Source organism: Telmatherina bonti (assembly GCF_933228915.1).
Source record: "Telmatherina bonti genome assembly, chromosome: 19".
In the NCBI taxonomy this organism is placed as follows: Eukaryota; Metazoa; Chordata; class Actinopteri; order Atheriniformes; family Telmatherinidae; genus Telmatherina; species Telmatherina bonti.
The window spans coordinates 32,058,208-32,069,186 of record NC_136617.1 but is presented as its reverse complement, the minus strand read 5'-3'; the positions used below and the strand labels follow the sequence as shown (position 1 = coordinate 32,069,186).

Below are 10,979 nucleotides of genomic sequence, written 5' to 3'. Positions count from 1 at the left end.
AGTTTCTGACTTGTGAAACATTTCCTTTTTTAATTTATTTTGTGAGAAGGCAAATTATGGAATTTTTTGTGTTGTACAAACTTCAATGCATATGATATTTGGTTTTGCAGATTAACATCTTGTTTCAGAGAAATCTTCAATAATTTAATAAACTAGGCAGAACCCGATTATATTTTTGTTATACAAGACAAAGTTATACATTTCCTTGCTCTTTTTGAAACAGCAAAATGAAATGTAGATGTTTACATTATGTAAATCTTGAAACATGTTTGAAATAATCCCCCCATTAGCCAGCATGTTAATTTTTCTATGATAAGGAGTATTTTTATTTCACTGTGTAACACATAGTAGCTGTATCAGGAAATTAATGTCATCACTCTCTTGCAGTACATGGAAAACACTGGACTCAGGCTTTAGTTCTTGTAGCTAAATATATATTAAAGTTATAATAAAATTATGTGAGTCATGTTGCATTCCTACTTGTTTGTCCCATCTAGAAACGTAACAAATTAAAACATCTTTATATTCTGAACTGTTGTTGAAGAGTTGCAGTAGGTAAACCTGTATGCTACAGGTTCAGGCGCACACACAGTTGACAACTGGTTCCTTGCAAATATTAGCTCGCAAACATTTTAAGCATTTATTTTGCATGTAATCTTCACTAGCTTGAAAATGCACTGACAGCTCTGCTATGCTGCTTCTATGTATGTAAGTAACAGATATAAAACAGATTTGATACTGTAATCAGACACTTTTTAGCAAGCAGTGGCTTATAAGACTGGGCAGATTAATCTAAAATCAATATTATAGATCCCCAGGCTATTATCAGTATAATTTAATTGCAGAGGATTGTCAAGACAAAAGGCAAAAGAATGTTAATAAGAACTTAACAACAGGTTTTGCTTTGGACTTTAATTTTAAGGACTGACAAAAACATGAAAATACCTTTAAATGCAGTTTTTGAACAGAAATGTGTGTTTGCTCATACAGGCAACAATGGAAGCAAAGAGAAGCATGACTCGGCTCAGGCTGTTGCAGAACTGACAACGGGCAGGTGGAGGAAAGGTTAGAGAAAAACATCACTAATTCTGTAAAGAGCAAGATAAAAATAAAATAAAATAAAAAAAGAAACATTTATGAATTGAGGATGCTTTGATCTTTTTTTTTTATTTTTTTATTTTTTATTTTTTAGTGAGAGTCATGCAAATAAAGATTATGTTGGAAAAACGGGGCTTCCTTCAGGCCAAAATAGAGACAGAGAGAAACAGTAAGGTAAAATTTCACCTAATTTGGAATCTTTTATTATTTTCTAACAACATTATATATTGGTATTATGATCCAGTCAGAAATAACCAGAAATGGCCATCACACATCTTCAACTTTCGTGTTTATTCTGAAGTATTCCTATTTCATTTTCTTTCTTTTCTATTTAAGTGAAAAAAAAGTACCTAAAGTTGAGTTTGTGAAACATGAGAATTTCCAGTATTACCACTTTGACAAGTAAAATAAAGGTTTGTTTGAAACTGCTGTTTGATACTGTATTTTAATGTCTGGAGTAGAAAAGAATTTACATCACGCATATCCTTACTGAGATAAAACTAGGAGCCGTATCCAAAGGTAAGCAAAGACAAAAATTGAAAAATAGGTCCGCACACTAGCGGTAGCTCCAGATATGTTTTATTAACAACGGCGAGGGACGTCTCTACATCTAGTGGACCTATTTTTCTATTAATATCTGGTGTGTCTAAGTGTAGTTTTTTGCCAGGACCTCGTCTAATGTGGTCCAGATATGATAAAACACGCCTTATTTGCATTTTCATAATTAGAACAAAGGTTTCACAAATCAGAAACTATGTTTCAATGAATCTGTATAGTATGTAGAATACTCCGGTCCAGTTTTGAAGGGTCTAAGTGTTGTAGTTTTTTTTGTCAGGACCTGATCTAATGTGGTCCAAATATTTTTAAAAAAATGTCCCAAGATTAGCCTTATTTGCATTTTCACAAATAGAATAAAGGTTTCACAAATCAGAAACTATGTTTCAATTAATCTGCATAGTATGTAGAATATTTCAGTCCAGGTATGAAGAGTTTAGGTGTTGTAGTTTTTTGTCTGGACCTGGTCTAATGCAGTCCAGTTGCCCAGAAGTTGAGTGGAATTGTCCTTTACAGAAATGGCGAATCGGAAGCGACAAATCAGAAGCTAACTTCAGTCTCGTCCTGAACGTCATGTTGCAAATTGCAACTTTCATCAAGCAAATTGAAAAATAGGACGAGTTCCGGTATTCTTTCAAATAAAAAGAATGTTATTTAATTACTGTTCGGCAGCTGTGGTCGTGAATCGGACCAAATAAATGCCCATAAAACGTCTTATAGGATTTTAACTACGTGATTTACTTTTTCTAAACAATGTTCTTAAGAGGAGGTAAATGTTGTTTTCCATACTTTCGGTATTACAATCAGCATTCCTGACAACCTGATTTTTAACACTCAAAATAGGATATGCCCAGGATTTTGAATAGTGCTGAGATTTTTCAAAATAACCATGTAAACCATTCAAACTAAACAAACTACGTTTATTTAACATGTAAAAGGCCAACGTCACGACTGAAAATTCACCAAATTTTACTTTTTAAGGCACATTTTTAACCGGAAGTCCAACCTGATCATCCCAGATACCTGTTTGGCTTCCTGCACCTTGACGCTCAGGTACACGGATTTGATCGAAAACTTCACCTGGAACTTACATTTCTACGAGCATTTGGGACAGCGGACTATTCAAACGGAAGCTAACTTTTTTTTAAATCATAAATTTTGTTATTATTTCTGGAGTCAGCTGTTGGATTAACTGGGAGTATTGGTGAGAAACCTGTAAGTCCTCTAATGGAGGAAGGAGCAGCAATGACAAGTCGCCATGAAAGTGAAAACAGTTGTTTTTATGAGATATATCGAGATTGTTAATGACTTTGTACCAAATTTCAGCGTGTAAATGAACCAAAATGCTACCAATACTGCAATATTATTGGACCATTTTATTGGATTAAAGTTAAGTTAAAGACTGATGTTTAAAAAAAATTGTAACAAAACAAAACGTAACACCAGAAACTCCAAAAATATGATACAATACCACTTATATTTAAAAGAAATTGGCCTATAAACAAAGTGAAATGTGACTTCAGATTTGATTTGACTTCAATTCAGCATTAATTTCAATTCCTATTTTTGGTTCCTTTTAATTGATGTCATTATTATCACATTTACTCCATCATTGTTGCTGGTTTTAATGTTGGAATTTACTGATTGGTTAATTTCTTAAACAAATAGTTCTTGTGGGCATTTTCACCTAATAATCAAACTTGAAACTTAACTCCAGTATTTGTTTAGAGCTAATTTCACGTTTGGAATACCCCTTGGCACCATGCAGGGATTATTATGAATGAATGGAGGATTGTCTTTCACTGTTATGAGCACATATCAAAACCTGTTGGACAACATTACCTGCAACCTTGGACAGTCGTTTCATCTATTTGTTTTGAAGGGAAAAATGCCCCCAGGTGGCTACATAAGTGATTTCAGACTTCACCTGAAAGATTAGGAGGATAAGAATGCCATTTCATCACATTCTTATTGAAATAAACCTTACATTGACCTCATTTCCTTTACATGCTTGTCTTTAATTTCTTGCAGTGAGTAAGTCATGTCTGCTGGCAGCACCGGCAGTCTGAGACGCAGCTCAGGGCCCGGGAGAAGCAGCCAGACGTACTTATATGAGGAGCGATGTGTGGACCCAGTGGAAGACAAACAACCTCCCCAACAGCATAAGGCGGTCCACAAAGCTAATGCTAAAGATACTAATGGAAAGGAGTCTGAGACCATCGGGTTCATTCCGGGCTCAGCTGGTCCTTCATCTGCAGCACAAACCTGCAATCCCTGCGCTTCTCCCAGGAGCTGTAAGACTTTCGTGTGCAGCGTGCTCACCTGTGGTCTGTATAGGGTCTGCCAGCGCTCTGACCTTGTTCCATGCTTGGCTCCAAACGAAAGCTCTCCAGATGAACCAGAGAGGATAAGCCTCCAAAGTGGGAACCCAGCAGACAACAAAGTAGGGGACGACATAGGATACACGGATGTCCACTTTGCTGGTGTAATAGTGGCCAATTCAAGAGAATATATTGATGCCGACACCAAATCTCCATCATATGCGCCTTCATCTTCTGCTGATGCTCAGAAATTCTACTCCTCCCTGCACGACTCAATGAGATTTGATGACTGGGAAGACGGTGAAGAGGATTTGGACTCTTTAATAACTAAGAAGTTATTGGAGCTATACTCCGAATATCAAATTGAGGAGTTGGCCAGATGCACCTCAGATTCCGTGTTTCTGAGGAAGACCAAGGCCATCAACCAGCTGATTAACTCGCTGGCAGAGGAGCACAAAATGGACGAGCAGGAAGCTGAGTGCAGGTTGGTGCGAGGCATCATCCGCATCAGCACGCGGAAGAGCAGCAAAAAAAGGCAGATAACCTCCAGGATGCAGAGGACGCTGTCGGACAGCGGCAATGAGACGATGAATGGCAGCGTCTCCTTTTCATTTACCAACAACAGTAAGTAAAGTTTGTGTTTTTACTCCTTCAGAAAACCCAACAGAAATCCTTCTCTGCTGTCATTTTTAAAAAGAAAATAATGAAATTCTCTGTTTCTTCAAGATGATTATCGGTCAAATCCCAACATCCAGATATCAGAACAGACCCCTTCCGACAAGTTTGCCAGGGAAATGTGGAGGAACAACAGTGGTATGAAATTTGTCTTATTCACCTTTCATATACGATTAAATACACAAAATACAGCTTCGTTTGTAAAACTGTATATTTGTGTCATTTGGTAATAATACTTTTCCTGTAGTTTAATCACCGACTTTGGGAAGAAATCATTGTTTTTGTGTCCATACAGGATTTTTTTTTTTTTGGTTATACATGGTGTTCAAATGGAGCAGCAGGTATTAGGCTTTGTTGTCACTGTGCAGGTTTGATCTCCTGATGCAGACTACTTCAAGTTTGTTGGGAAAAAAAAAAAAAAAAAAAAAAAAGCTATATTAGGGGCGGGAAAATCAAATTGAAAAATCGAAAATCTGGATTTTTTTACCTCACAATTTAAAAATCAAAATTTTCCCAAATAAACAAAAATAATCCATGATAAAATTTTCGTCATTTTTATTGATCTTTTTACTTGTCTTCTTGGGCATTATAGAAGCAGAATGATGGTCTGGCGAATGAGTTGTTTTTTTTTCCTCATTGAAAACAACAAAAATGACCAGCAAAAAGTAAAGTTTTCTACATATTTTTTGTTTTTAATCAACAAAAATTAGCAATATCAAAGAATTGTGAGAATTGCAATTTAAACCGAATCAGCACCCACAAAATTGGAATTGAATCAGGACAAAAGCATATTTATATTTATATATTTATTATATATATTTATATATTCTACGATCAGAAGGATGTGGTGTTCAGTAGAGACCTGACCACAGAAAACTTTTTATAAGTTTTCCATTTTATCAGGCTGGAGGCATGGTACTTCCTGCACAGGTCGCCAGTGCATCTCAGGGCCAACACAGAGAGACAAACAACCATTCACACACACATTCACTCCTAAGGAGAATGTAGAACAGGGGTGTCCAAAGTTGGTCCTGAAGGACTGTTGTCCTGCTGGTTTTAAATGTATCCCTGCTCCAACACACCTGGCTTCCATTGAATGGATCCAACAGCCAATGAAGTTTTGCATTATGACTGATTAGTTTGAGTCAGGTGTGTTGAAGCTGGAATACATGGAAAACCTGTAGGATCATGGCCCTTGACGATCGGTGTTGGAGACCCCTGATGTAGAGTAACCAATTAACCTAACATGCATGTCTTTGGATGGTGGGATGAAGCCGGAGTACTCTGAGAGAACCCACACATACACGGGGAGAGGTTTAAAATACCACTCACCAACTGAATGACACAATTATTGCAGTTCTTAACATTTTTCATATAGAGGTTTTTTTTTGTTTTTTTTTTGTCTTTGTCCAGCATTTAAGCAGGCAGAATGATTATCTGGATCCTGTATTCTGCTGAGCAAATTTACTTTGCCAAGGGAAACATTATATCTAAAATATATACCGTATTTTTCGGCTGTCAAGGTGCTACATTGTAAGGCGCAGCCTCAATTATGGAGGCTAATTTGGTTTTCAGGTGTGAAGGCGCACCGCGTTATTGGACGCATGATAAAACAAAAGTAAAACAAAGTCAGGAAAGCAAAAAAGTGAGTTTGGTTGAACTTTATTCAAAACAGTAAAGGTAGTCTACTGATTTTAAAATACACTTTTTTTTTTTTAATCAGTCTGTTGTAACAAATCTGTCAAAGTCCTCACCTTCTGTGTCGGAAATAAACAGCTGGGCAATTTCTCCTTCAAGCATACCTGGTTCTCTTTTTTTCGTTGTCAGAGTCAGTGTTGTTGCTGGGTGGATGTTCAGTAATAAAAACAGCTTTTGCAAAAACTCGTACAACAGTCAATGGAGATACTTTACTCCAGGCATCCACAATCCACTCACATATGGTGGCGTAACTTTCCCGACACCGCCTCCCAGCCTTTGTTAAGGTGTGCACATCGTCTCTCATCCATTGCTCCCACGAAGCTCGCAACTTCACTTTAAACTGTTTACACCAATGTCCAGCGGTTGGAGTACCTTCATTAGTCCTCCTGGGATGACGGTAAACTTCACTTGATTTTTCACAGTAGCGGTGATATGGGCGCGCATGGAGTCGCAGATCAACCGAGATGGTGATGCGTAAAAAAAAAACCAAAAAAAAACATCCAGTCTCTTTACATACACCTCTCTCAGTCATTATTTAACTTTCTCCTTGTATTAAGCCCCTATGACAGCGGTAAATGGTCTAACAGTCAACCAAGGTGGCACTTTCTAAAATTGCACAACATTTTTTACAGATTTTGGAATTCAGCACACACATAAGGCGTACCGGTGTTTTTTGCGAAAATAAGCGGCTTTTAAGTGCGCCTTATGGCCCAAAAGATACGGTAAAAAATAATGCTCCCCTTGATATTCTATATATGGAAAGGGATTTTTAATACGATTGTATATAGAACATTTTTACACCAGAGTAAGCATGTATGGAGTATTTGGAGTTTGTATTGAAGTGTTTTCTGGGAGATTTTCCATGTAGTGGGCTCTTTCCGGCTAAAGAATATTTGGTAGATATACTTACATTTTTATCCTTGATCTCTTTCCGGGACATTACCAATGAAGGTGCACAAATGTAAATACTTTTATCAGGGAGTGCTGCATTTGCATTGGCTGCTAAGTTACAATCAAGACCGTTGACAGGATGATAAGAATATGAGAACGTTAAAATTTTTAGCACTTTTTATATTCTTTCCTTCGTGTCAACATGTTTGTTTGAACTAAAGCAGGAAATGGAGGTGGAATTATACAGAATCTTTAAACTTGTAGGTGTTGTTGGGGAGCTAGCAAGATCTTTGAGTAGCACCTGTCTTGGCTCCTCCCCCTGTCTTGGCTCCTCCCCCTCTGGTTTTGCTCCTTGCGTGATCCAAGGCTTTTTTCTTACCTTCACCAAGGAGGACATGTTTTTACCAGCGTTTATCTGTTTGTGTGCCAGATAATTTAAAAAGTTATGGACGGACTTTAGTTAAATCTTTGCAAGTTGTTGGAAACCTGAAAAGGAAGAACTGATTAAATTTGGTGGTGATCCGGATCACTGTTTGGATCCTGGAACTTTTTAAAGGCCTTGGCAGACGTTTGTGCTCTTTCTAGTTCGCAGCTTTTCCACCAACGATTTTTTCTCTTTCTCGGTTGTTTAGCGGGAGGAGGCAAATAAACCGAGCCAGGCTGGGAAATCCATCCTGCAGTTTCTCAGCTGTGAAGAATCTTCTGAAATATAAGAAATGAACAACTTCAATTCGGTCCAAACGTTTGGATTGGTCAAAATGTTTACAGATTTACAGAAAACTGAGGGTCTAACTATATTTCTTATTGTTCGTGATTACAAAATGTACAGACTACTATCAGGATGTGGAACCACTTCACCCAGAATAAAAAAATAAATAAAAAAAAAGTCTCTGAGCAACATTACCTACCCCAGCTTTAAATAATTCTATCTTAAAGGTAATTTCCCTTTTTATTAGGGGTCAGGCAGCACAGAGCATCGTGGCTCCCAGCACTCCAGTGTGATTCAAACCTATTGTTAATAGTTAGCTATTAATTTCTTCTTCTTCCATTTATTTTTTTTGTCATTTATGTATTTATTTATTTATCTATCTATTTATTAATTTATTGTGACAGAAGGTGCAACAAAGACAACAAACAATCCCAAAAAACATAGAAGGTTGGGTACATGTTTTGTTAGAAAGTAAAACATTTTGCATATATATAGATATTTAGTTGTTATAAATCAAAGTAAATGAATTCAATTCAATTTCAGTTCAGCTTTATTTGTATATTGCTACTTCACAATGTTGTCACAGGGCACTTTACATAGACGAATCAACATACACATAATTTCAAGTCAATTCATACATATCCTATAATAGAAACCAACTGATTGCATTGAGTCATGACTTCGATCCAATCCTCCATCCTGAGCTGCACGAGGCGACAGTGGGAAGGAAAAAACTCCCCTTTAACAGGAAGAAAACCTCTGTCAGAACCCGGCTCAGGGAGGGCAGCCATCTGCCTCGACTGGTTGGGGTGGAGAGGACAGGAAAGACAGATCAACATGTACAACTGCACTTATTCAAGAAGACCTGTGGAAAAAAGTTAGAGACGGCAATATTGTCATATGAATAAGCAGATAGACTCGGCCAGTTAAGTGCTATTGAACGTGGGCTTGAGTAAAGAATTGGGGTGATGACATCATGATAATATGATGCTTTAAAAAACACACCAGAAACCATCCTGACCATCCCAGACCATTTTCTTAAAAGTTAGCCAGAAACTTGCAGAGGACTTGTAGTGGTGGCTGCCTTTGGGCATTGTTGAGATGTGCTACTTTGGGGGTTTGGACGCCATCATAATTGCTTGCAGTTCTAGTATAAATTTACATTTAATAGTGAAGATTTTGAATTAATCCATCTTGAGCTGGTACAGACGTGTGTTGTGTTCAGTGGGGAAAAATGTGTTTTTCTAAATTAATTAGATACAAGGAAAAAGAAACAGTTATCACAAAATAATTTGCTCTGCATATTAGCAATAACAACAGGCTGCTTCTGAACAAGATGCTCCTATTTCCTCCAACTTGGCTTTCATTCAGTTTGAAACACATCAGGAGATAAATGGTAAAACAAAATTAGCATTTGCACAATTTAACAAAACATTCTCACAGGCCCTAGCACAATAAACATGCAAAAAAAAAAACCCAGTAACGATAAGAACTGCCACATAAACCAGTCATAAATAAGTATTTAAAAATGCAATTAATTGTTTTTAAATACTTTAAACCAAAGACAGCCCTAATAAATGCCCTATGTTGCTGTGTGGCTACATATATGGCAGCTGCCATGTTTGTGCCACAATGTTTACTACGGTGTCTCTGAATGGACAAACAACTCTGTGTGTGAACTGAGAACCTCTGAGTTTTTAAAAGTGCAGTTCTGGCGAAAGTCTTTATCCTTTACCACTAGATGTCAGTGATTCTTCACACACTGTGCCTTTTAAAACAGAGAATTAATGCTGGAGACAGGAAAGTCAGAATCCCTGTAAGTATTATAAAGACATGAGTGCTGCCTTCAGGCTTTTGGAAGGTATTGTGTTATTTTTTCAGGACTGTCAGTACTCAGTCTTCTTTTTTCTGTGTTTTTTTTTTTTTTTTACAGCTCCTACCTCAAGTTCCCCAACGGCTTCCTCACCCTCTCACACAAGAACTGATTCTTCTGGTGTACCTCTGTTGTACACCACGATGAGGACATGATTTGTTCAGCACAGTGAGGCTCTGTAGTCAGCCGCCTTTTCTCCACGGGGTCCCATGCTGGACTTTTAAAGGAGACACTATTTGCACTGGAGTGTCTGGCTGAGCCAAACTCTTTTAAGTTTTTGGTTTTTTTGTAAAGGAAGGAAGAATAAGTGTGCATTCACATTGTCTGAAGGAATTCAGTGAACTCAGGGCTCTGAGTGGAGGTATTTATGGCTAGTAAATATTGCATATGTGTATTTGAAGAATTGTACATAGACTTTTGAAGAACTGGGATTGTTGGGAAAGGTTCCAGCTTCCCAGCAACCCTTAATTAGACAAAGCAGTTAGAAAAATGAATGAATGAATTGATTGATTAAAAGGTTAGAAGGCCACCTGCAGCTTTTAAAATATTTATTCATAATAAGCCGTCCCGTTGTTTTTTAAGAAGTTATAACTTGTGACCCCCATCTTTTTTTTTTTTTTTTTTTTAATAGAGGGAGAGGGTGGGGGTTATGATGCTGTTTTTACGCAAAGAATGTTTTTTTTTGTTTTAATTGCACATTTCAGCATCTTGTCTTTGTAATTGAGTAATATTGCTTTCTATTTTATATTCATTTGCTTTGGTTGGATCATAGTATGAAGCTTTTTAACAGATTGTATATACTACCACAGTTTCATCATTTACTTCAGGTTGATGTGGGAGGCAATGAATGTAAAAAAAAAAATGTATAAATTTGTTTAAGATACAAGATAAAAGAATATTTTATTCATCCCCGAGGGGAAATTCAAGGTTCAAATACAACCCGTCCAAGATTTTACAGTCTTTTTTTCTGTATAGTTTTATGTGTGCCTGGAAGTACGGTGCAAATAAGAACGATTAAAAACATGGAAATTCTACATTGAGGAGAGGCTTAATAAGAAGCAGCCTAGTTTAGCGAAGACACTACAAGCAGCTAGGCTAACTTAAATCCTGTGTTTATTAGATGTGTGATGTTTTTTTTTTTTTCCCCCACTGCTTGGTA

General features: G+C 37.1%; 1 protein-coding gene across 1 annotated transcript; it reads left to right on the top strand.

The window, feature by feature from the left end:
- Nucleotides 1-3,694: 3,694 nt before the first annotated feature.
- kdf1b (keratinocyte differentiation factor 1b) lies at nucleotides 3,695-9,975 on the top strand (the record flags this gene model as incomplete). Its single annotated transcript, XM_079258778.1, has 3 exons — nucleotides 3,695-4,598; nucleotides 4,701-4,787; nucleotides 9,881-9,975. The coding sequence occupies 3 exons, from the start codon at nucleotides 3,695-3,697 to the stop codon at nucleotides 9,973-9,975; spliced, it is 1,086 nt and encodes a 361-aa protein (XP_079114904.1).
- Nucleotides 9,976-10,979: the final 1,004 nt, after the last annotated feature.